The sequence below is a fragment of the Mustelus asterias genome, chromosome 20 (genome assembly GCF_964213995.1).
Source record: "Mustelus asterias chromosome 20, sMusAst1.hap1.1, whole genome shotgun sequence".
In the NCBI taxonomy this organism is placed as follows: domain Eukaryota; kingdom Metazoa; phylum Chordata; class Chondrichthyes; order Carcharhiniformes; family Triakidae; genus Mustelus; species Mustelus asterias.
This window is the reverse complement of record NC_135820.1, coordinates 58485987-58513817: the sequence shown is the minus strand read 5'-3', so window position 1 is coordinate 58513817 and position 27831 is coordinate 58485987. Positions and strand designations below refer to the sequence as shown.

Genomic DNA, 27831 nt, shown 5'->3' with positions numbered 1-27831 from the left:
AACCACATCTCAATGTGACTATCAGAATTTGAGTGAATATGGCTACTGGGCAGAATAATATGGCAGACATGCTCGTTACATCCTGCAGTATTGGGTATTGGCCAGAACAGTGGGAGCACCCAAGCAGTACCATTTAACTATGAGATTGTCTACTCCTTATGTTAGGAGGTTGGATGAGAAGGAGCTTGCTTCAATATATATTCTATTTATCATGTTATGCATTCCAAAGAAAGGGTATACAATACATTAGAGAACGGCTCTTTAAGGTCAGAACTCAGGTTGGCTGGAGGAACAACATCTGCAAAGGCCAAGTTTGATCACCTTGGGTCTGCGGGAAACCAGGTTATATAAACCTATTGTCTAACAGTAATAATTATTATACTATTGTTGTCTAGAACAATAAAACTTGCATTTGGGCAACAAACATGAGGCTGAATCATGAGGCATTATTTAACTGGGTTCAAAAGATTGACAAACAACTTTAAAATGAGGTTATGGAGTCTGCTAAACAATCAAGGTGCAGCTTTTACCAGTAGGCTTCATACCTTCTGCTAATCGCTCCTTCCACCCCTGAGCAGCAGAGGTGAAGAATTCGTTATTTAGGGCTGAACTGCTGAGTCGCATAATACCATCAGTACCAACCTAGAAGAGTAAAAGGAAACAAATTCCATTAAAACATAGTGCAAAAACTGGGATGCTTCCTCCAGGTACTTAAAATCCCAACACTGAAACACAAGCTTTCAAATCTACAAAAAAGCAGCTCACTCTGGTTGTATATTTATTACTAGATAATAGTGGCACAAAAAAAAAATGGATATTCCAAACTTCTTTAACAGTGATACATGTGCATTCAGTCACAATCAATTTAAAACCATCAGAATCAGTCCAAGCTTTGGGTCAACTGTAACAAACTTGAATAAATGCATGTTTGTTGGTGCAAGAAAATTTCTTCCTCCCCTTCCACAGAAACGGTGCATAAAATTTAGGTGTAGCTTTGAATTTTCAAACCACAACTTTCAGCTTCTTCCCCAAAAGTTAATGAACAAGTATGCATGGAACCTTCCACCACTGCTGGTTAACATATTTAGAAAATTTAATCAGTGATTAGTTAAGCTTTAAAAAATAAAAACAAGGTTCCAGGTTTGACTCCTGTTGGTGCAGACTATCTGAACTTAGCAAGGCTGGTGATAGGGTGTTAGTTTTTCTTTAGCAGTTTTGAAGAGATGGAAAAAGAACCAGATTCTTACTTCTAATTAATATCCACCTACCCTCCACCAGAAGTGTATGCACATCGGCGTCAGGTATGAACAGATCAGTTTTGAACTTGGGGGTGGTGGCGTGAGAGAAGCAGAACACTTTACATGTACAAATCAGTACCTTACATGAATAGATTACAACATTTAAAGTACAGAGGATGGAGCTTAAAAAAAAAGATGTATAAATAAGTTCACAAATAATATACTGTCCATAGTGGAGCCCGCAACTAAGCTTGATCACAAGAGAAATAAACAGTGGTGAAAATTTGGGTAATTAACATTAATCGATAGTTACGTTACAGTTCAACACATGCCAATTTGACCAGGTAAGTAAATAGTTAAGTCTTCTATTAAAGCATCTGCGACATACAGCGTAAACATCTGTTCAAGTAAACTGGGTAGTGTGCAGGGCTTCTCACAATTGCCCACTCCTTTCCATTGGCAGATTTTTTTGTCATTTGAAGGCTGCAGCTGAGCTACATCTCCCTCTGTCTGTGTGTCATTCTTACAAATTTAAACAAATAACCGGGCATTCATGAGGAATAACTGGGCTTTCATTATGAGGAATATCCTAGTATTGTTAATACACAATAGTGTAGATTTAGAAAGCACTTCAACTAGTACTGTATGGTGCCAAAGGATCTGGAAAATGTGAAAGTAACTAATTGGTCTCCAAGAAAAGGGAGAATATTTATTCAAGTAACTAGCAGAACAGAAACCCCTTATGGAAGAGGGGAATAAAAACCTCATTCACTTCAGATTTCACAATTAATACATCTCGTGAATTCTAAGCTGAGGTTTTGCCACAGATCACAGTGCCACCCACTGGTCTGCGTATCATACACCACTTCCTTCATCAACCATCTTATTCCGATTCATAGAAAGAACTAGCCATCACCCACCATTTGAAACAAAAATTGACATTGGAATCTTGCATTGCTCAAATTAATTTACATCAAATATTAACCAATTGAATTTTCACATTCTATTAAGAGATTCTTGTTCAAGTTCAGGACTTTAGCTTTAAAAACTCTGAATATGCTTACCCAACATAAAGTAGGAGTGTCAAGTTTACTCCTGCTGCATTTAGTTAATTGCTAGCACAGTCTTGTGGATACAAGATGAAAACAAAACACCCCCATATGTACAAGACTAACTCCATGCTTAAGTTAATCATTTTAAAATCAAGTGCAATGGTTGACTTTGTAATTACATAATGTGACCAATGTAACACGGCAAGAAGCAGAATAAAAACTCTTTTTTTATGTTCAGCTATCAGATCTCCCTCCCCTCTTCTTAATGTGCTCAAAGTATTCATTAATTCTCTGGCAAAGTGCAGGTAACTTGTTTCCAAACCTATTCCTAAGCAGTTCCAGCCAACTCCTAAACACATACACAAAGCAATCCAGTGACTTCCCTCTTATGTTACTTCCCTTTTTTTCCCCTATAGAGAAATCCAACCTCACATGGCACAGCTAAGATTGGCAATTCATCTGCAGAGAAATATCAAAGGCAGAAATCTGGCTTTCCCACTCCTCAGAACCTCAATATGTACAGCTGAACTGGATTACATTTCTATTGTGCTCAATATCAAAACCACAAAAAGCAGATTATAAAAATAGAACTTTTCAGAAGCAAAAATGAGAATCCTAGAAAAAAAATCACAATTGAGAAAATATTAGGCAGCCAGCTAAAAGACTCACATATAACATTAACATAGATTAAGGTTTCTGAAGAATGCTCAGCCGTCCACATCTGAAACAGCTCACATCTTTTATAACATGTTCCCACTTGACACCATCTGTCTACCATTCACTAAAGGAAACTGAAGATCTCAACAGAACACCACTTTTGCATTAACCCTGCAGCACTTGCATTTTCATGATTCTCAAAATTAAATTGAAATATCGAAGTAAAATTATCGTTAAACTTGAATGCAATGGCTTTTCAAACTCAGAATGTGCCTCCAAACCACATTAAAATCGGGATAGGTTATACAAACTAAGCAGATTTAAACTATCTGGCATGTTACCTTTTATTTGGGTACATCTACACAGCAGTGTAATTCATTTGTTCAATCTCATTAAACACAAATGGACTATGAAGCTTACATCTTCGTAGAATTAGAGCGCATAAGCAGGCTATTCAATCATTCCTGCCTGTACCAAGCTTTAAAGAACTATCCAGCTATTCCTCGATTCTTGCCCAATTGAGCAGCAGATTTCTTGTTTTACTTGAACACAAATTATTTTTTCTGGAAAAAAGAAAATGCCTTGCAATGCACTGATCTGCACAGGATCCACCAGACAGTAAGGTAGTTAACTTTATCTGGTATTAAAGCATATAACAAAGTCAGAATGAACAAAGACCAGTCACACCTTCAATCTGACCTCTACATAGACAACTAACCAATCAGAAACAGTTTTTTAATATATTAAGGCACTTCCCAATGAGCAGATCTCTGGCAGCAAGCAACAATTACAAGTAAAACTTGTCCCGGTAGCAAAGATCAACAGCCTGACCTTTCGCATTCATAACAAATCTGGCAAAAACATGGCTCATGTGCTATATAAAAATGGTATGATTCCTGTGTAACTGTTCTAGAAGCAAGCATAACACAATTTTATATCCAGTCCCATACTTCCACATTCAACCCTGTCTGGCTGCCATACAGAAAAACATTTGAACACATATTTCAAAGAACCAAATCAAACACCACACAGAATGGTCAGAAACCAGATTAATCAGTCTGCAGAGTGTTAACATAGTTTCAAACTTCCAATATCAAACAGCTATGGTACAGCCATCTTGACTGCAGAAAGACCTCACGCCTCTCCCCTGTTTGTTATTAGACAAGTGCCTCACTGGACATGCAACAAATAGAAACATAGAAAACTACAGCACAAAACAGGCCCTTCGGCCCACAAGTTGTGCCGAACATATCCCTACCTTTTAGGCCTACCTATAACCCTCCATCCTATTAAGTCCCATGTACTCATCCAGGAATCTCTTAAAAGACCCTCTCGAGTTTGCCTCCACCACCACTGACGGCAGCCGATTCCACTCGCCCACCACCCTCTGTGAAAAACTTCCCCCTAACATTTCCCCTGTACCTACCCCCCAGCACCTTAAACCTGTGTCCTCTCGTAGCAGCCATTTCCACCCTGGGAAAAAGCCTCTGAGAGTCCACCCGATCTATGCCTCTCAACGTCTTATATACCTCTATTAGGTCTCCTCTCATCCTACGTCTCTCCAAGGAGAAAAGACCGAGGTCCCTCAGCCTATCCTCATAAGGCATGCCACTCAATCCAGGCAACATCCTTGTAAATCTCCTCTGCACCCTTTCAATCTTTTCCACATCCTTCCTGTAATGAGGCGACCAGAACTGAGCACAGTACTCCAAGTGGGGTCTGACGAGGGTCTTATATAGCTGCATCATTATCCCCGGACTCCTAAACTCAATCCCTCGATTGATAAAGGCCAGCACACCATACGCCTTCTTAACCACCTCCTCCACCTGCAGGGCCGAATTTAGAGTCCTATGGACCCGGACCCCAAGGTCCTTCTGATCCTCTACAGTACTAAGAATCTTTCCCTTTATATTGTACTCCTTCATCCCATTTGACCTGTCAAAATGGACCACTACGCATTTATCTGGGTTGAAGTCCATCTGCCACTTGTCCGCCCAGTCTTGCATCCCATCTATGTCCCTCTGTAACTTCTGACATCCCTCCAGACTATCCACAACCTTCGTGTCGTCGGCAAACTTACCAACCCATCCCTCCACTTCCTCATCCAGGTCGTTTATGAAAATGACAAACAGCAAGGGTCCCAGAACAGATCCCTGGGGCACACCACTGATGACCGACCTCCATTTAGAAAAAGACCCATCTATACACACTCTCTGCCTCCTTTGGGCAAGCCAGTTCTGGATCCACAGGGCAGCAGCACCTTGGATCCCATGCCCTCTCACTTTTTCTAGAAGCCTTGCATGGGGGACCTTATTGAACGCCTTACTAAAATCCATATAAACCACATCTACCGCTTTCCCTTCGTCAATGCACAAACATTGAAATTAAAACGCATTGGTCATTTGGCCCCTTGAGTCTGCTCCACCATTCAATAGCATGGCTAATCTGATTATGACTTCAACTCCACATTTCTGTTTACCCCTGATAATTTGTGACCCCCCTTATGATTGAAGAATCTCTCTAAAAGTTCAATGTCTCAGCCTCCACTGCTTGCTGGGGTCATGGATACTCAGAAAATATTTCACCTTGTCTCAATCTTCAATGGGAGACACATTACTTTTAAAGCGAATCTCCAAATTCTCGTCTCTCCCACAGAGGAGACAACCTTTCAGCATCCACCTCGTCCTGTCTGCTAAGGATCTTATATGTTTCATGAAGATCACCTCATTCTTCTAAATGCCAATGGATTCAGGCTTAGTATGTCAATATTTCCTCATAACCCGTAACTCATTAAGATACTAGATGCTCCTCAAGAAGGCATGATGAACAGAATAACAATATTTTGACTACACTGTCCTGACTATTCGAATGGATACACACTTGATCAAAATATGATTGTTTCATTCTCTTGCTCAGTAATGAAAGACAGCGAATCCTGAATATACAGCCTCCAAATAAGTACAAGAACAACTTGTATTTAGATTGCACCTTTAATACAATAAAACATCCTAAGGCACTTCACAGGAGTGTAGGAAAGCAAAATTGGGCACCAAACCACAGTGCCATATTGGGCAGCGTTCCAAAGCTTGCTCAAAGAGATAGGTTTTGAGAGAGTGGAGAGATGGAGAGGCTGAGGGGAGTTAATTCCAGAGCCTTGAGCCTAGGCAGCTAATGGCATGGCCACCAATGGTAGATCAATTAAAATCAGGGATGCTCAAGAATTTGGATGAGCACAGCTATCCCAGAGGGTTGTGGGGCTGAAGGAGATTAATAGTGACTCATGGTATCTCGTAAGGATCAGTGTCAAGAGTCCCAACCATGTATGACTAACAATTTGGATGCTGGGCTAGAAACTCGTATCTAAATTTGCTGTTAGCACAATTAGATGGAAGCCTGACATTGCAAAGACATATAGATTAACTGGGCAAAATTTTAACAAACTGATTTCAAGAGATTCAAATGGGAGGTCATCCACTACAGACCCAAGGAGGTTAGAAAAGGGTACCTCGTAAATGGTGAAACATCAGCCTTTGTAAATGGAGGGCTAGAATATAATGGGGAGAAAGTTTTGCTGAAGTTGCACAAAGCCCTGGTTAGATCACATCTGGCATACTCTGTGCAGTTCTGGGCACAGAACCTGACACAGGACATATGGGCCTTGGAAGGAGTGCAGCATACGTTTACCAGAATGTTATCTAGGTTTCAAGGGTTAGATCATGAGAAAATGTTATATAAATTGAGAATAAGACAGTAAATACTGTAACTATTCATAGCATTTCTGGAGAGTGAAACAGTTACCATTGCAAGTTAATGATCTTTCATCAGAACCATATAAATTCAGGTTGTATTTCTAGCACTTGGGAGGTCAAAAGAGGACTTGATTGAGGTCAAGATAAGATATTGAAAGAAAGTGAAAATATTGATAGAAGATGAGAATCTTTTTCAGCTGAATGGGGAAGCAAGGACAAAGGAACAAACAGCAAAGCCAGACCATTCAGGAGAGAAGTTAGGAAATACTTCTTCAAAATGTGGCAGGAACATGGATCTCATTCCCACAAAAAGTTATAGATGCTACCTCAATTAATTTTAAATTGGAAATCAATTGATTTTGCTTGCAAGAACATAAGGAATATGGAGCTACGGTGGATGAATAGAGTTAAGAAACAGATTAGCCATGGTGTAACTGAATGGCAGAGCAGGTCTGAGGGGCTAAATGTCCTGCTCCTAACTTCCAAGAGCACTATCACAGGTTTCAGAGTTTCCATATCAGCTATACGATGACATAAGCTTTCATACAGTGGAAGTACTTGCACATAGGAGCTTGCTAAACAACAGCACCTCAAATTCAGAATCATGTAACCAGGTTCTCTCATCACCAGTTGCTAATTAAAATACTTATGTGGGTCTGTGGCAATGGTAGCACAGTGGCACAGTGGTTAACACTGCTGCCTCACAGCACTAGGGACCAGAGTTCAATTCCTGGCTTGGGTCACTGTGTAGAGTCTGCACATTCTCTCGGTGTCAGTGTGGGTTTCCTCCGGTTTCCTCCCACAGTTCGAAAGATGTGTTGGTTAGGTGCATTGGCCATGCTAAATTCTCCCTCAGTGTACTCGAACAGGCGTCGGAGTGTGTTGACTAGGGCATTTTCACAGTAATTTCATTGCAGTGTTAATGCAAGCCTACTTGTGACACTAATAAATAATTATTAAATAGAGTGTCAAGCAAATACCAACAAATGTGTTAGATTTCTTCCCTGCAAGTTTCCTCTTTTTCACTCGATCAACATTGGAAGAGATCTTTATTCCCAGCCAGTGTGTGCTTTGTGTACTGAACCACAAGATAAAACTGTTTGAACACATTCTACAGGTTTAACTTGTACTGAGTCTTTGTGATCAATGAAAAGCAAAACAAACCAAAGTGCCTTCCACTTCTCAATGTCTCGAAGACAGTTTGTGGGTGAAATGGCACCCATTAGGGAATGATGAAAATAGAACATGTAAATAGATGCCATGTGTACATTCTAATCAATATATTCAACAGCTCATCATATGCCATAATATTGCAGCGAGTATAATCTCCTAGATTTGCAAGTAATTTTGAAGACAAAGCATCTTCAAAACAGTGTTACAGCATTGCTCAGAGCAGATGTTTCAGATTAGAAAAACAGTTATTTCAATCAGCTAGGTCAGATTTAGCAATACGGCTAAAAGGACATCCAGAACAACATGAAGTCTTAAACATTTGTGGAGAAATACTATCATAAACATCCCAATTAAATCTCAGTAGTGGTGGGATACATATCTATTATTGTTCTGAACCTTTGGACAGTAGGGTATTCGAGGAGTGCTGAAACTGAGTGACAAAATCGTGTATTTTAACACCTAACCTCAAAAGCATCAGAATGTAGTCAATCATCACTGAATTTTTAAAGAGAAAATGTTACAGAATTAGCAGTAGAATATATTTTATACACTAGTCAAAGCTAATGCACTCCTAAGCTAATTTCCATTAAAGAAAAACATTGATAAATAAGCTCAGTGTGAGTAAATCTGACTGGGCTCACAAATGTTAGTTCTTGCAAATAAATTTTTTTTAAAAGAGCAAAAGAACCCACAAAAAACCGAAAATGCTGGAAACGCTTCCATCAGCCAAACGGGCGCTGTCAAGGGAAAAAAGATAGTTTTCAGGTCAATCATTTGATGAAAGCCTTTGACCTAAAACATCAATTCTGTTTCTCCACCCCACACACAAAATAAAATTAAAGGTTACACCATGGGCAGCAGCAAGCGAGTCAGAATCAACACATTGGTTAGAGGCACTGAAAATGGCTCCAAATTAGCTATCATCCAGAATGAGGAAGAGTCAAGCATTTCTAATTTCTCTGCCTTTTTCTTTCCACTCATCACAGTTTGCCTTTTAATAAAAGCGTATTAAACAGCCATGTTAAACATGCATAGGTAAGTCCCTACCTGCCTGTCCACCTCTGGCAGGAGAAACAACAGCTGCTGCTGAAAATGCAGTGGCAAAGAAGTGAAAGTCCGTGAGTTGATCAAAGCACGTAGATTTGTATTGACGAGAATTGATCCAGGTGTTTCAACATCAATCTCTTCCCCTCTGTTTCGCTTCATCTGCCCTGCTTTCAGAATACAAAACCATGAAACTTCTCATTATAATTGATGAGGCAAAAAATCCTACTAAAACACAAACTGGTTGTGGGATTTTTAAAGTTTAGCTCCTGACAAAATGTGATTTGAACCCATTTCCTTTCATGACACCAACCAGCAGCAGGCAGCTTTCCTGGACAAAATGGACTGATGATCAGTTTCAGACATCCACCAATCTGACAGCCAGCTCCAAGTGCCTGAGAATTAAAATAAAGCAAACTATGCAACCCACTTCCCTTCCATGGATAGATGCATCAATCCCCTATCAGGCTGCAGCACTGCCTCAAATCAGTAAGCTCTTAAAATGTTTGGTGAGTGGTGGGCACCGGCATGTAGAAATAGAAAAGAATTAGATGTATAAGGAGTGAGTGTGTTTGATAATACAATAAGTCCCTGTTATAAGTGGTTCTATGTTTTACATCATCCCACTTGAATGTCAGTCAGTTAATGAGGCCTGCCTCACCTACAGCTAAGATTCAGGAGAGGAAAGCAGAAAACTGAGAGCAGGAGAGGAAGGGAGCAGAAGTTTCAGTGAGAAGGGAGGAAGAGGCAACAGGGCGTGTGGTGGAACCAGAGGGTCAATGAGCAGGATTGGTGGTCACAGCAATGGTCGAAGAGTTGAAGAAGCTGCAAACAGGAGGATAAGTAGAAAGAGTCAGCATTTCTCTTTAATCTTCTAAAATTTATTTTACTTTGAATGTTACTTCATTTACTGATACTTTACATTGCTAAATTCCTGTATTTCAACTCTTAAGTATTGCGAATATCTAGTTCATGATTCATGAACTAGAATTTTAGAATATAAACTTTAGTTAGGAATTTAAAAGTTTTAATTGTAGATAACTGGGGCACCGGATTGAGAAACTGCTGAGCATATGCAATTCAAATAAGCTTGGAATGTCAAAGGCTAACCCACGTTTACCTTACACAGTCATGGATTGAGGTGCAGAAGCAATAAACAATACGTAGTCTTCTATGGAAAAGGCAATCTATAAAGAAAGCTCTTTAACAGGTCCAACAATTCCGAGAGTGGGTTGTTAAACACAATTAGCAATATATATTATTCATTGGGGTTGCAGAATCAGAGCAGCACAGAAAATGATTCATTTAAACTTCTGTTTGAGAGCATCCAAGAGCACCTCACATCACTATGGAGATGCGATAAGGGGGTGACAGGTTCTTGTGTTCAGGTTGTGTGTGTGTTTGTTGACAGAAGCAGAGAGCTCAATTGAGGTTTCACAAGAGAAAAAGCAGTTGGAAGACTTGTTATAGCTTGCGACTAGTTGAAGAACCTATAGTAGTCCTCACAAAGCCTTGTGGCAGAAAGTAGTCAGCCAAAACAGTTGGGCTAAAAAGTATTATACAGAAAATGTGGGAGCAGACTGGGAGAAACAAAAACAGCCAATGGATATCCAAAACCAGGATAAGGAGTCGAAGAGTCCACAGTCATGAGGTCTTCAAAGGAAATTGAAGAATTTTTGAGGCAAAAGCTCATGGAATGATCCCCATGTAATTGGTACTTGGAAGAATAGTTGGAATACTAAGGAGAATTAAGCAAATTCCAGAGGGCTGTGGCTTACCTTTTGGCTTGGCTCCAGGGCAAGTGAATGAACCTTCAAGAGTTTGTAACATTAGGGAATTCTTGGCAATGGGGTGGGGGTAGGGATTTAAGTCGATCTGCATTTATACCATAAGCCTTTATAAGTTAATAGTACTTAGTTTAATTTCTCTTAAATATGTAATAAAGTTTGTGTTTTTAAAAAAGTGAAATGTTGTGGCATAGTTCTGTCAGTTAACTGCTAGTCCAGATTTCTTCTTCAAATGTTAGTGCTCCCCAATAGGATTGAAATAGTGTATAATTGTTTTCCCTAATGAGAAAGCTCCTAACTATAGCTTTTACATTGAGCCGAGTGGGAAAATCAGATTGCTTAAAGTTGTTTTGCTTAAAGTTGCACAGTCAAGGAATGTAACTACAACTTTAAGTGAGGACTTATTATACTAGACAGAGTAGCAGCAGAATAGTCGGGAACAAATTATTCCTGGCAACAGAAACAAATGAGTGCCAATTCGCGAAAACATAGTTCAAAGAGGATACCCTCAAGAAGCAAGGACAGAATCCATTTGATTGGAATTGAGAAGCAAGAAAAAGTATGGTCACACTACTGGCAGTATTCTATAGGCCTCGAAGTAGGAAGAGATGGAGGAACAAAGCAGCAGGGAAATCACGGATGTATAAAAAGAGAGTGTAGTGGAATCAGGGGATTTGAAATCCAGACGAATTATCCAAAACATGGATTGGGATTGACTACACTCGTTGTATACCTCCTGTGAAAATTCTCTAGTGTAAGACTATGAAGGTAAACCTTACCAAGGGATAACAAAAAGGAAAAGGGAGGAATTTCTGAAATGTGTTCAACAGAAGTTCCTTAAACCAGTTTGCTCTTGGTCTAACTGAAGTATATTGCTGGGTCTGGTGCTGGGGAATGGGGTGGGACAAGTGTCTGTGGGGGACAGTGATCATTACGTTTAGACTAGTAATGAAGAGCACGGAAAAGTTGAAAGAAAAATGACTAAATTAGAAGAGGGTAAATTTCAGTGGGATGAGGGGGGGACCGAACCATGGTAAAATACAAACAGACTTACAGGAAAAACTGTAAAATAACAATGATCTATAATAGACATTTTTCAAGCACAAGCCAGATACATAATGTAACAGGAGGGAAAGGGAGGTCAAGGGTTATATGCTAAAAGGTGCATGCCAAGATTCGAGTACTTAAATCAGTGTTTATAAAGGAACAGGATGTTGATAAAATATCGGTGTAAATGGTGATGGGATAGATAAATGGATTGGATGATGAAAATTGATCGGTGCAAAATACTAGAAAGGCTGGTTATGCTTAGAGTGGATAAATAGATCAGCCTGGATGGTTTGCATTCAAGTTGTTCAGGGGAATGGGGAATGGAGAGGCTTACTAGCCTTCATTAATCGAGGGATTGAGTTTAGGAGTCGGGAGATAATGCTGCAGCTTTATAGGACCCTGGTTAGACCCCACTTGGAGTACTGCGCGCAGTTCTGGTCACCTCATTACAGGAAAGATGTTGAAGCCATTGAAAGGGTGCAGAGGAGATTTACAAGGATGTTGCCTGGATTGGGGGGCATGCCTTATGAGGATAGGTTGAGGGAGCTTGGTCTCTTCTCCCTGGAGAGACGAAGGATGAGAGGTGACCTGATAGAGGTTTACAAGATGTTGAGGGGTCTGGATAGGGTGGACTCTCAGAGGCTATTTCCAAGGGCTGAAATGGTTGCTACGAGAGGACACAGGTTTAAGGTGCTGGGGGGTAGGTACAGGGGGGATGTCAGGGGTAAGTTTTTCACTCAGAGGGTGGTGGGTGAGTGGAATCGGCTGACGTCGGTGGTGGTGGAGGCAAACTCGTTGGGGTCTTTTAAGAGACTTCTGGATGAGTACATGGGATTTAATGGGATTGAGGGCTATAGATAGGCCTAGAGGTGGGAATGTGATCGGCGCAACTTGTGGGCCGAAGGGCCTGTTTGTGCTGTGGCTTTCTATGTTCTATGTTCTATGATCTTACAATTGTTTTGAAATATGGGGGAAGTGTCAGAAGATTGAAACGGGGCAAATGTGACACTGTCAAAAAATGTGCAAGGATATTCCAGTAATTATAGGCCAATCAGCTTAACATCAGTGATGGATAAGGCTTTAGAAACTAGGTGGTTTGAGTTAACTGAAAGTCAACAGGATTTGTAAAAGGCAGACCTTGCTTGACTAATCTAATTGATTTTTTGATGAAGCAACAGAGAAGGTTGATGATGGGAATGTGATGGATGTTGTCTGTACGGATTTTAAGAAAGATTTTGACAAAGTACCACATTAAAAGGCCGGCTCATGAAACAGCATGGCTAGTGTCAACTTCAATAAATATTTGGCTTATGAACAGAAAACAGGGAGCAAGAGTAAATGATTGCCTTTCAGACTGGAGGATGGTAGACACTGATGTTCACATGGGTCAGTGTGAGTACCATGGCTTTTTTGATGTATTTAAATTACTTGGATGCAGAAGTGGAATGCAGAGTAAAATTTCAAAGTTTGACTACAATGCAAATCATGGAGTGGTGGCAAAATGATACCAATCAACTCAAACAGCACATAGGATACTCAAGTAGAATGGGCAGATGAGGGCAGATAGACTTTAATGCATTTTGGCAGAAGGAATAGGGAAAGGCAAGATAAGCTTAATAGCACTGTTTGAAGAGTGTGTAGGGACAGAGGAACTAGGGTTCATGTGCATATCTCTTTGTATTGTGCACAGCTTGAACCCCCTGGATGACTAAAGATAAAGATTAAAAATGTTGCACAAAACAAGCTCAGGAGCCTGATGTTTATCACATTGCAGGAGAGAACTAAGCTATGTACAAAAAGTACAGGGCAGAACTGAAATTAGAAACAAGGAGGGAGTGTATGAGAATAAATTAGCACATGTCATCAAAGGACATACAACACTTCTATGAAATATGCAAATAGTAGTGTGCGCAGTTTTGGTCCTTACCTCAGAAAGGATATTATTGCTTTAGAGGGAGTGCAACGAAGATTCACCAAACATGTTCTGGGGATGGCAGGACTAACTTAAGAGATTGGAATCAAGTGAAAAAAGAAATAAGGAAATCAAAGAGAGGGCATGAAAAAATACTGGCAAGCAAGATTAAGGAAAAACCAAAGATGTTTTACCAGTGGATAAAGAGCCAAAGGATAGTTAAGGAAAAAGTGGGACCAGAGATGAAGGGAACTTGTGTGAAGATGCAGAGGATATGGGAAGATGCTTAAATGATTATTTTTGTCTCCGTATTCACGAAGTAAAGGGATGATGCGGATATAGCAAGCCAAGAGGAGCAGTGTGAAATATTGGATAAAATATTCAAAATGAGGGGGTTGGGGGGGGGGGGGGGGGGGATGTGTTGGAGGAGTTGGAATCCTAGAAAGCGGATAAGTCGCCAGGACCAGATGGGATTGTTCCCCATGGCTGTTGAAGGAGCTCAGGGAGGAAATAGCAGATGCTCTGTCTAGTGAAGACTGGAAAATAATGCTCATAGGGAAGGTGCTACAGGACTGGAGGAATGCAAATGTGGTTCCATTATTTAAGAAGGATACGGCAAAATTGCCAAATAATTATAGGCTGGTTAATCTTACATCAGTGGTGGGCAAATTGTTAGAATCAATCGCGAGAGATCAGATAAACAGTCACTTACAAAGGCATGGACGAGTCAGGGACAGTCAGCATGGTTTTAAGGGAAGGTCATGCCGTACAAAGTTAATTGAACTCTTTGAGGCAGTGACAAGGAGGATCGAGGAGGATAGTGCAATGATTATTTGTCTACATGGATTTTAGTAAAGCATTTGACAAGGTCCCACTTGGGAGACTCGTCAAAAAAGTAAAAGCCAATAGGATGCAGGATAATAAGGCAAATTGGATCCAAAACTGGCTTAGTAACAGGAAACAAAGGGCAATGGTCACAGCTGCCTTTGCAAATCTAAAGTTGCTTCAAGTGGTGTTCCGCAGGGCTCAGTGTTAGAACCCCTGCTGTTTGTTTTATATATTGATTTGGACTTGAATGTGGGGGGCATGATTGGGAAATTTACAGATGACACAAAAATTGGCTGTGTAGTGGATAGTGTAGAGGGTAGCTGTAAACTCCAAAATGATGTAGATGGGTTGACGGAGTGGACAGGAAAGTGGCAGATGGAGTTCACCTGTGATAAGTGTGAGGTAATGCACTTAGGGAGGTCAAACAATACAAGAGAATATGCTGAGTAGGTAGATGAAGTGAGATATTGGTGTGCAAGTGCACAGATTCCGACAGGTAGCAGTACAGATCGATAACGTTGTAAAGGTGGCATATGGAATGCTCTCCTTCATTGGCAAAGGTATAGAATACAGAAGTAGGGATATAATTGTGGAACTGTATAAGATACTGTTGCAGGCACAACTGGAGAGTTGCGTGCAGTTCTGATCACATTATATGAAGGATGCAATTATTCTGGAAAGAGTGCAGAGAAGATCTACTAGAATATTGCCAGGGTTGGGAACTGTAGCTATGAGAAGAGATTGGCGAGGTTGGGGTTGTTTTCCTTCGAACAGAGAAGGCTGAGGGGTGATATGATGGGTTTCAGAGTAGTTTTGATGAGGCTGATTGACAGGGACAAAGTCATGTGCTTAATGGGAGGAGCTAAGCTTGCAGGCAAGAAATAATTGCAGTTTCATTTTTTTTTTTTTTAAATAGAGCAGTTGCTGCCTGGGCTGCCAGAAGAAACAGGTGCCTCTGTCTCTGTCTTTCTCCAGAGATATTCTGAAAGCTCTAGGACTGTTAACCTAAGGCAAGCAAGCATGCCTGTGTTTTGCTAACTAATTTTGAAGAGCGGGTTTAAGTCCATAAGAGGAATGATGCCTGAATTGGAACTCAAGATAGATTAACAGCTAAGAATTTTATCTTGTCATGTTTATGTATTATTCAATTGTTCAAGGTTAAGCTAATTCATTTGTTATAATTAAACTGTTGTTAAATGAAGTTTTTGATAAAAGCTTTCCAGTGTGTCACTAGAACTGCATCTGGAGTGAAACATCTTATCCATGCTAATACCAAAATAGAATATTGTTGGCGTCTGGTCTGGCTTCATGATATACCTTGGGATTTCTGATCTGGTCTCCTAATGTCAGTCAAGGGAAAATTCTCTTGGCATCTATCCAATCAAGTCCCTAAAGAATTTTTTTGAATGTTTCAATGCAATTTCTTCTCATTCTTCAAAGCTCTTAGAAGAGAGGCCCAGCCTACTCAATCAACTCCTCAAAGATAACCCAGGCATCAGTTATGTGAACCTTCATTCTACTGTCTCCACGACAAAGTCTATCCTTCTTCAGGTAAGCTGACCAAAACACTACCCAGTACTTCAGATGTGGTGTCAATAAGGCCCCATGCAATTGCAGGAAGACTCACTTACTCATATTACAAACCCTTGAGTAATATATTACAAACCCTTTGTAATAAAAGGATAGCATACAATCTTTCCTGAGTGTTTGCTGGATATTCATATTAACTTTGCAATTTATGCTCTCGACATTCAGATCCCTCCAAATACCAACATTTATCAGTCTATCATTCAAAAACTGGATCTATTTTTCCTTCCAAAGTATATAGCTTCACATTTCTCGGCATTATATTTCATCTGCCATATTTTTGCCCACTCACAGGTTGTCTGCAGCCTCCCTGCATCCTCCTCACAGCTCACTTTCCCACCTTTGTAACTTCAGCAAACTTGTTCATACATCAGTCCGCTGGATCTATGTCATTGACATAGCTTGCAAATAGCTCAGACCCAAGCATAGAATCCCTGTAGTACCTCACTAGTTACAGGCTGCAAACCCCATTTATCAAACCATGCTAACATTACCCCAATTTTGCACAGCAATCTCCGGTACAGCACCTCCAAATGCTTTTTGTAAATTCAAATACATTACATACACTGGTTCCCATTTTCCACCCAATCAGTTACAACCTTAAACTGGAACAGACTTGTCAAACACTATTTACCTTTCACAGTATGACTGACAGAGCTAACACCAGATGATGATTTAGATGCTCTATTATCACATGCCTAGTGGCAGATTCCAGCATTTTCCACATTAGTGATGCCAGGCTCACTGACCTATGGTTCCCTCTTTTCTCTCTCCCTCCTTTCTTGGGATACATTTGCTACATCCTAATCCACTGGGACCATTCTAGGTTTGAGGGAATTCTGTAAGATCAAAACCAATGCATCCATTATCTGCATCATCTCTTGTAAAATCCTAGGGTGCAGATCAATGCTCGTTTTAAGCTGTACAACCACAACCCAGATATTCCCATGCATGCTCTGTACAAGTTGGCCCCTTTAGGTCATTGTGCGTGCGTGGCCATAGAAAATAATGTACAGCCCTGCACACTTATATAGACCACACTCAACAAAAGGCAATTAGAGGGGATGTTGATCTAGGCCGGGGGAGGGAATTTGTCAACTTTTACTCCCACTAATTTCTCCAGTACAAGTTCTTTAATACTAACATCCTCAAGTTCCTCATTTTCATTAAATTCTTGGTTTCTCACGATATTGGGAATGTTTTGTGCATCTTCTATTGTGAAGACAGATATAAGTATTAATTTACTCTCAGCCCTTTCTTTATTCCCCATTATAATTTCTCCTGTCTCTGCCTCAAAGGAACCCAGTAGTTAATCTCGTGAATCTCGAAAAATGTATAAACATTTACAATATTTTATGTCTTGAGCTAGTTTACTCTCAGATCCTATTTTCTCTTTTTCTTGCTAATCCTTACTGAAGTTAAAGTCTTCAATTCCTAGGTTTATTCCCTTTTTGGCGCCATAATTCCCCTCTTCTGATCTAATACTGTGTACAAGACACCTAGTTAGCTATAGGTCATGGAAACAGAATCCCGAGGAGGCCATTCAGCCCATAGAGTCTGCACCGATTGTCTCATCCAGGCCCACCACCCTGCCCTATCCCCATAACCCCACGCATTTACCATGGCTAATCCAACTAACCTATACACCTTTGGACTGTGGGAGGAAACAGAGCACCTGGAGGAAACCCACGCAGACACAGGGAGAACATGCAAACTCCACACAGTGACCCGAGGCTGGAATTGAACCCCGATCCCTGGCACTGTGAGGCAGCAGTGCTAACCCGAGTGCCACCATGTCGCCCCTAGTCTTCAGTTAGAACACTTCATCCTTTGTTTCCCTTCAGGGATTGTTGCAAATTCTGAATTAATTCTTTAAATCTTTGCCAAACCTATCACAGCTTTCAGTCTAGTTTTCCTGTCCATCATAGCCATTTTGCCCCTCGTGCCTTTGTCATTTGGCTTGTTCAGTTTTAAGACCCGAGTTTTGTCCTTGGCTAAATCACGCTCAAACTCATAATAAAATATGTTATAATCACCATTATCCAGAGCCTCCTTTACTACATTAATTAATCTTGTTCAATTGCATAATATTAGATCTAAAGTGGACCACTTCCTAGTAAACTAACTTGAACATATTCCCATAAACTCATCCACTGCATTGTTACTGCAAAGCTGTCTTTGCAGACATTAAGAAGTAGAATTGCTGTATTGTCCTTGTTACGTGCACTTCTGATTTCCTGACTTATACTCTGCCCACCACGATGGCCCATTTGGCAGTCTATAAACTACTTCCACCATTGTTTTCTGCCCTCAAATTCATTGGCTAACCCGAACTAATTCTACATGTTAAATTTTCTGAAGATCCTTTATTTCTACTGTCTTTAGAACATATTTTACTGGGGCAACCTCTCCTCCATTTTGTCCATCTCTTATAGAATTGAAATATCTTGGATTATTTATTGTCCTAACCTTGGCCACTCTGCAACTGTGTCTCTGTAATGGTTATTAAACCAAACTAGTTTTCACGTTAGAACAAAATATTGTGAATTCTAGAAATTAGAAATGTAAACAGAAAATACTGGCAACACACAGCACCCATGGCCTATGACCTTGTTTCATTAGTCTGAAACATTAAATTCTTCTCAAGCCACAGATGCCTCTAGATCTGTTGAATGTTTTCAGCATCTTTTTGAGATTTGTTTTCCAACATCTGCATTGTTTTGTATTTGCATAGACCTCAGAACGTGTTACTTCACGAGCACCAAGAATCCAGGAAGCTGCAATTTACCTGACTAATCACTGCATGTAGTTAACAATTAAACATTTTAAAAATTAATTATACAGTGCAGCTTAGTCTATAGACTCAATACATACAGAAATAATAAACAATCCTAATTTTGTGTACTTAAAATTTATCCCATACATTGCTAGATACTCTCATAGGCTAATTTCATATTTAACTGATGAGTAGTTGCACATTTAATGGAACTTAGCATTTTAAATTCTTCAGACATTTATCTCTAATCAGAAACTAAAATAGGTACATCATCCCAAAAATACAATAAAACTACTTTTGTTTTTACCAGCGTTTGACCTTCTCAGGGTTCTGAAATGCTGTCCAGGTTTCCGGCTCAGGTTAGGCCTGCATTGGAGTTTATTCATTTCTGTTCTGTTATATTGTGCGCTGCCTGAAGTCACTGTGCAGGAACTACCACTAGATGCACTGCTTGATTCACCATCTGTGTGCTTGGCTGTAAATGCTAAAAACAAATTTTTTACTTAATGGTTTTGCCGATGAAAAACCGTTATAAAGATTATACAAAAGGAAACCATGATCTTAATCCTATGTAGTTTCTTGATTTTAGATCTGAACAAGATTGAAGAAAATAATTATCAGGTGCGAACTTTCACAAATGTTCTATCCCATAATCTAAATGCCATTAAACCCCTCCCAAAGCAAATTCTTGATTAAATATGAACAAATATAGCAGCCTGATTATTAATGTGCTGAACATTTCCTGATAAGCATTTCACTCCTTAAATATAACTTCCAAATGATTTGAATATATCACCAAAAAAAGCTGTAAATGAAGCACTTATTTTTAAAAAGCTCAACATCTAAATTTGGATGTATGTACACAAAAGCTGACAGTCAAAACTATAAAGGCACCATTTACAACAAACAATTACTTCAAGGGGACATCAAGTAATTCTCAAAAGGAAAGTACACCTCTTGAATAAAGAAATAATGCGATTATATAGCACATCCATTAGTATTTTGCGAGAAGGCACAATGTGTACACAATGTGTACTTTGCCAAATGAGCAAATGGTCAATTTGTTCATGAAACCCGGAATAACAAAAAAAAATGGAAGAAATGTACTGGACCAAAGACAGTTGTGGCTCTTCGTAGTTTAAAAAAAAAACTATTCTCTAACCTTCAAAAGTAACCAGTACTGTAATGGGAAAGAAAAAACCAAGTTTAACTGTGTTGACAATATCACAGTTTTAGCAGGGGAGGAAAGCCAGTCAGCCCCCTCCATTCCCTGACCAAAATCACAGTAACCTACAATTTATCATATGATTCCAGAGTCTTTTTCTTTCATTATCCTAACTGAAAGTCTATCTTACTTTGAGTGAAGCACTTTCTTTCCTATTCTTTCAGATGTGAGCTTTGCTGGCAAGGCCAAGATCTGTTGTTCATCCCAAATTGCCCTCAAGGAGGAGATTAACACCTCAATGCTGTAAGGCAGTTCCAGGATTTTGACCCAGCAATAGTGAAGGAAAGGCGACATAGATCTAAGTCAGGATGATGTGTGGCTTGGGTGAGAACTTGCAAGTGGTGGTGCTCCTATGCATCTGCTACCCTTGTCCTTCAATGTGGTGGAGTTTGCAGGCTGGAAGGTGCTTTTAAAGCAACCTTGGGCAGTTGCTGCAGTGCAAATTTAGATGCGCTGATAGTCAGTGGAGTGAATGTTTAAGGTGGTGGATGGAGTACCGGTCAAACAGGCTTCGTCCGGGATGGTGTCAAGCTTCTTGAGCTGCACTCCTCCAGACAAGTGGAGAGTATTCCATCACATTCCTAACTGAAGGCTTGTAGAAGAAGCTGTACAGACTCTGGGAATTAAGAGCTAAATTACTTGCCATAGAACAGACATGGCAAAGTGAATATTCGGTTGAGAAAATGTCTAATTTCATGATTATGTTGTAGGAATATAACTTTTAGTTTCAAGAAAAAGATAGTGGAAGCACCCGGTTTGAGATTCTGTTAAATGAACTTAGTGACTGTATTTCAATGGGTGGCCTGTGTATAAAATAAGATCAGAGTTCAAAGTAGGGAAACAAACAAGGGGTGACCCCTTGGAGTGGAGAGATGTCTCCATAAAGGGACTTAAATTATTCATGTAATTTTCCCAGATGTGGAGGGTGGGTAAGCAGATCTTAAAGTATTAATTTCATTTTAAGATCAAAGGACATGTCAGGGAATGGGAGATAATTATTTGAATCTCTATCTGGGGCAGATGTGCACATAGCCATGAAGATACAGTGCAGGAAGATCTCTTTTGGTCAGGTTTTATCTACGTGCTTTTTCTTGAAACAAAGTCATTTGGAGTCTAGAAGTAGCTTTGAGAAGCAGATAGAGAAATCTGCCAGGAGTTTTAGACCAGAAGCAGAGTGTTATCTGATGAGGAGTCACTAAGCAAGATTTCAATGAGGCCCATTCTTGAGTGAGGATGTTCACAATTGTCAGGTGCTTAAGGACAATTAGAGAAACATTTAGCCAGATATCAGCAGAAGGATCCCAAGAAATCTTTGTCCTCAAAAGAAAAGGAGGACCCTGCGGAGAATCCTGGAATTGTGGCACACCTTGGTTTTACTATGGGACTCGGGTAGAAATAAAACTGGAACAGGAAGTGTCCCATGGAGATTTTCGGACTTAAAGAATAAGTGTTAATGAAATACTGTTATGTTTGTAGCAGGTGCTTTGCTTAATTGTACAGTAAAATATTTTGGTGGAAAATTAGAAACCTTGTGTTGTAATTCCTTCAGTTAACTGGGAGATTGAATTCCTTTCTAAACATTGCTGGTCTCCGCAGGGATCATAATACAATTCACTGGTGAATGGTGTTCCCACATTAGATTTTGCCTCAATAGCATTATAGATTTTTCATTTCCTCCAAGTTCCCCTCCATTACGGTTAAACAAGTTTTTTTCCTTTCTCAACAACTCAGTGCTCAGGTATGAGCCTTATTTCTCCTCTCCTGTGACAGGGTCACCCCTATGTTTCAATGACCAAGACTTCACACAGTTGGAGGATGGGGGATTTTTCCATAGGGAGTCAGGGAAGATCAGTCCAATAGTTACCCAGAAGCCGGAAGTGGCTTTAATTCTTCTAATCTTTTCGGGTAACTATTGTAGTAAGATGTTCAGAACTATCCCAAATAATTTCCAGTGCAGGGCAATTGCCCAAAGGAAGTCTGAACGAGCAATTGCTCGTGCAATCCTTCCCTAGCAACTTCCAGGTAGGCATTCCCCAGCACATCTTTGAGATATCCCCAAGATACAAGTTACAGTCCTTAGTCTGGCCAGAGAATTGCATAGCTACATGATTCTACTACACATCCGGGCATAAAACTATTAACATATAACTCCAACACAGCAATGGTGGGTCATTGAATCTACCTATGCAAAAGAAATAGGGATAGAAGAAACAGTACATAAAAACCATTTCAAATACTTTATTTAATTTCACATATATAAACAGAATTTTCAGAGCAATGGAAAGAAAATCATCCACCCAAATGATCAGTATAGGGTTCACGTAGAAAAGTATGTTTTAAGAAATAAAGTTTATGCCAAAAGCAAACAAATATCCAACGTTAAATGCAGGATACTTAGATTAGAACATGTGTTGTTAAAAGACAGTGGCATTCTAGTTGCATGTTGAATGCCCCTAGTTTTCACTGCTAAACACAATCACATATATATTAGGTTGACTCGGCATAGTAGGTTATGGCCCACAAAAATCTGAGTTTGTGAGAAATGAAACAAGGTATAACCAACAAAGCTGTTCTGGAAAGGTGCGATACATCTTTTAATAAATGACATCAGCAGATGGGTGCAGGCAAGTCACGCAGAGTTAGCTGGCATCCCACAATCTGACACTGATATGTCAAGTCAAACAATGGCAAGACCCAATTACTTGGAAGTCATTCCAGAAGTTTGAATATTGGCCAGTCTGGAACCCTCTATACAACAGGGACAAAATTTACAGTGCAAATGATTTGCTGCGACATCAGACCTTTGGTCGCTGTCAGTCCATTATAAATTAGACCCTCAGACTTCCATTCCTTGCTACACCAGATATGTAAATGGACTTTGGACAAATAATCCAGAGAATTTGCTCAAATTGCATCATGGCAGTTTGAAAATCTAAAATACAGTTTTTTAAAAAATGTGATCAGTAGAAGTGACTGTGCAGCGTCCAATTATCACTAATGCCCTTTAGGGAAGGGAATCTGTTATTCTTATCTGGCCTAACCAATAGGTATCTCTAGTCCAATATCAAGATGGTGAGTCTTAAATGCAGCTTGAAGCTCCCTAGCAAACAACTCTGCTGTATTAATCCATTATGCAGTGGTTCAAGACAAGCAGACCACCATCCCCAAGGCAGTTTGGGACAGACAATAAATGCAACAATGCCCAATCTTGAGAAGCATTTATAGAAAGACACTGGCTTCATTGGAGACAGTTCGTATTAATTAGCACATGATAATTATTTGCTGTTGAAGATGAATATGTAATAGCATTTCAGTTAAGAGGAATAAAAATAAGATAAATGCTCATTTTATACACAATCATTAAACGTACTGAACAATTCCAGGCCTGAAATTTTAATCATTCCACTATTGGCATTTGTGCCTTCAGTTACCTCGGCCCCAAAGCTTCGGAATACCTCCCAAACCTTAGCCTCTACTAAATAAGATACTAAATTTCAGTTCAATCTCAAAATCTGGCAGAATTCAAGAACAGTGTCCATTTAGCATGCAATCACCAATTATGATCATAATTGCATCAATATGCAAACCTAATTTTGCAAAACAGCACTCCTGAGGAGTCTGAGTTTCCAGCTTCTTGGTTCTAACCATTTCCTTTTCATCATAAATGGCCTGAGGTAAATTGCTTCTTCCCTGGAGGTTCAACCAGTCTTAATCCAACAGCATCCTCCTTCGTATGGCTAAACTTTCTCTCCCCTTGAAAATTTCTGCTTTGCTGCCTCATCAAAATAAAACTGAAAATGGAAAACTAAGGATCCCGAGTACACCAGACTGTTCGTGGGTTGTGCACATCATGGCGAGGCCAGGATTTATTATCCATCTTCAATCACCCTTTTGAGCCACAAGGTGATTGGCTGCCAATAAAAATCATCCTTCTTTGTGCTAGGTTGACAGCAGCCAATGGAGTCCTCCCTACCCAACATTGCCACCCCCTCACCCCACCCCCAATCTCTACTGACTTGAATTTAATAAGACTCACTGATACTACATCCATCAAAAGCTGCATTGACGTTGGGGTCAGTTACTCTCGCGTCACCTTTGTGGAATATCTGAAACATTCCTTGTTCCCTGAACTGCAAAAATCTCATCAACCTTCCATCTAATTTTCTGCCCTTTGACATCACATGGTTCACCTCAGACACGTCCTTTCCTCAATTTCTTGGTCTCTATTACTGGGGTTAGTCCACCATTATCCACTGAAAACCAGCTCATCTTCCGCCATTTCCACTAACTCCATCATGAAGCCACCATGAAACACTTCAGAATGTCAGGTGGAGTGAGGGTGGGAGGATGGTAAACAATGTTTCCACCATAACACCCTTACCCACCCACAACAGCACCTCTCCGTCCCGTTGCACCTTCCCATGCAAGAGCAGGAGATGTAACATCTATCCTATTATTTCCTCCCTTCTCACCATCCTTTTAAGCATAACAAATGTACTTTTTCAGTTCAGTGTACAGTATTTACTGCCAATGATGCAGTCTCCTACATGTTAGAGAGATTAAATGAAGGTTGGGTGACACTTGTCAACACATCCATTTACTTTACAAATACGCTTATAAATTTCCAGTCACCTGTTATTTTATTTCTCCACCCCATTCACCACAACCTCAGCCACTGGCACTGTCCAAATGAGGCTCAACACAAGTTCAAGGAACAATGCCTCACTTTTAGTTTAGGCACTTGACAGCCTTCCGACTCAACAGGGAATTCAACAATTTCAGATCAGGAGATCACAGAGACCAACAATTTCAAGCGGCACGGTGGCATAGTGCTAAGCATTGCTGCCTCACAGAGACAGGGACCTGGGTTCGATGGGCCAAATGGCCTCCTCCTGCACTGTAGGAATTCTACTATTCTATCATAACCTCTGCTCCATTTTGTTTCAGACAACAGCTGATGGCAAGAATTCTGCTTTTAACATTTATATCCTTGTAGATGCATTTGTTGTTTTGTCACTTTTCCATTACAATTTGCTTTTACCTTGCGCCACTATCCCTTGTCACTCAATCTCTAACTTCCTTCCAGTTCTGACAAGAAGTCATCAGCCTGCTACCTGACCTGCTGAGAATTTCATGCATGTTCTGTTTTTAACGTCTAAGGAATCACATTGCAGCAAATTCATGCTGAAGAACTAAAACAATATTATACCTGGAACTCTGGTCCATGTTTTCTCCCTAATAGTAATTGTTCGGATAATCTACTGCATGAATTACTTCAAATCACCTACGGCCTGAATTAAGTAGATCAACTGATCTTCTGAGACAAGACAATATCTGGGGTGTGGGTGCGATAAAGTTGCTATGGCGAAGCTGTATTTAATCTGCTGTGCCTCCAAGGTTACAACAGAGATGTGGGGATAAATCTAAATAGGCATATTCTCTGCATCCATTCGAGCACTGAAGGCCATTGACAGGCTAAAAACAAAGGGTCGCTCATTTCAATTATCAGTTGCCTTATTTGTTTAATTCTGAAAATCCTTAGACAGCAGTTAATAAAACATACAGTATCCTTGGCCTATTCACAGGAGCATAGAGTATAAGAGCAAGGAGGTCATGTTGAATTTGTGTACGTCTCTAGTTTGGTCCGAGTTTGGAGTATTGCATCCAGTTCTGCATGCTGCATTATAGGACGGATGTGAAAACATTAGAGAGAGTGCAGTAAAGATTCATGAGATTGATTCCAGGGATAAGAAACTTCAGTTATGAAGATAGGTTGGAATAGTCAGGACTGTACTCCTGAAAGAAAAGAAGGTGGAGGAGATTTGACAGCTACTCAAAATGAGAGGTCTGGACAGGGGATTTAGGGAGAAATTAGTGAAAGGATCAAGAACAAGAGGCACAAATTCAAAGTATTACTAAAAGAAGCAAAGCAATACGAGAAAAGCTTTTGGACTTAAACTTATCTGAAAAGGAAGAATGTGCAGAGTTATGGGAGAAAGTGGGAAACGGTGCTGGGCGAGTTGTTCATTCGGAAAGCTGGTGCAGATACAATAGGCCAAATAACCTGCTTCTGCATCATAATAATTCTGCGATTCCTGAATGAAAGCAAATTACTGCGGATGCTGGAATCTGAAACCAAAAGAGAAAATGCTGGAAAATCTCAGCAGGCCTTCGTCAAAGGGTCATCTGGACTTGAAACATCAGCTCTTTTCTCCCCTTGCAGATGCTGCCAGACCTGCTGAGATTTTTCAGCATTCTCTCTTTTGGTCTGTGATTCCTGAACTTAGGGCGAGGTTTGCCACCAAGGTAAGAAAAACAGGAAATCTAATTTTTAAAATATACTTCTGACCAGCTACATATGATGGATGTAAATATCTCCATCTGGCTCACAAAGGTAGATACATGAATAGATCAAGGAAAGAAAGAGAATGTCAACATGCAGAATAAATACCGAAGCACCAAATTTACACTGGCACATTAGGTGACAGCACAGTTTAAATGTACAAATTTAGCAATGCTGTAAAAAAGCTCATCAATTAGAATTACGTAAACTAATTCTGAAAAATGAGTCATCTACAAGATTGCCCAGAAAGTTTAATTTCAGTATGCATTCATTACCACAAAGGGAAAGATGATCAGGGTTCAACAATTGGCAGTGTAGAGTCCAGAACAGCCAAAACAGCAGGTCCGCATCAGGAGCAACTGAAATCACTCCTGCGGACAGCTACAGGTTCTAACCATCACAATAACTCATGTACAAGACAAGTGCTTATCTTCAACAAGTAACTTGAGTTTTCAGTTGTACATGCAAGCAAGCTGAAAATTTGGCGCACAAAAGGTAACAACTTTTTAAAAAATTGTATCACTAATCCTAATAAAGACAAGCTACACCCAACCTGGGACCAAGTCAGAAGGGAAGGTCATATCCTCCTCCTCCTGAATGCAATCTAAATGGTGATGATGACATGTACAAGTAAGGAAGGACAGAACTGATCTTGGTTGTGATCATCACACCTGACCTAATCAATTCAGTTAATAGCCTGCTGTCAAGGAACATCTAGAGCAATTAGAGAAAATTTCCCAATAGGATGGCTTAACCTATGAAATTGTACACCAGTCTGAGTCGACATCTTTAGACAGGGGTTGGAATTTGGAAGTGAATTAATTGAAAAATAAAATGTACTGTAGGTTTTCTAAACAATAAGAAATTGCCTTATCTGGGCTAAGAAAAATTGATATTAATTTAAAGAAACTGAGTGACTTCATCAGTAAATCAGTCCAATTAACTTTTAATCAGAACTGCAAATTTTAAATGGTCACAGCTCCAATCAAAGCACCAAGAAATACTTATACACCACAAGTCCTTAGATTTTTGACAAACCAGCAAACTTGTGGAGTGATCTCGTTTCTTTTCCATCTTTTAGTAGTTTGTATTTATCCTTTTTATTGCCATTTCCAAGTTTTCAGATTGGCCACAGAATGATTCACTCCTCAAACAGACCTCCGAATTAGAATTTAGCAGCTTTAATAATCGTCAAGGAGTGTAAGCTTTCTGAAACACTTCAAATTATCAGGGGGAGGAAGTGGTGCAGTGATAATGTTAGCAATCCAGCAACCTAGGCTCTGAGAACAAAAACAGAAAATGCTGGAAAATCTCAGTAGGTCTGACAATATCTGTGGGGAGTGAATAGAGCAAACATTTTGAGTCGAGGTGCCCCTTCGTTAGAACTGAGAGCAAAGAGAATCAGTAGAG

General features: G+C 39.9%; 1 protein-coding gene across 3 annotated transcripts in view; it reads right to left on the bottom strand.

Moving 5' to 3' along the window:
- Positions 1–27831, bottom strand: part of asxl1 (ASXL transcriptional regulator 1) — a 101510-nt gene that overhangs the window by 15042 nt on the left and 58637 nt on the right. For 2 of the 3 annotated variants that reach the window (XM_078236633.1, XM_078236634.1), the window contains exons 3-5: positions 19161–19337; positions 8917–9083; positions 546–642 (exon numbers count right to left, since the gene is read on the bottom strand). In XM_078236633.1, the coding sequence (XP_078092759.1) occupies positions 546–642; positions 8917–9083; positions 19161–19337 (441 nt within the window). The remainder of the gene's footprint in view (positions 1–545; positions 643–8916; positions 9084–19160; positions 19338–27831) is intronic. The other variant, XM_078236631.1, reaches the window with a different exon arrangement.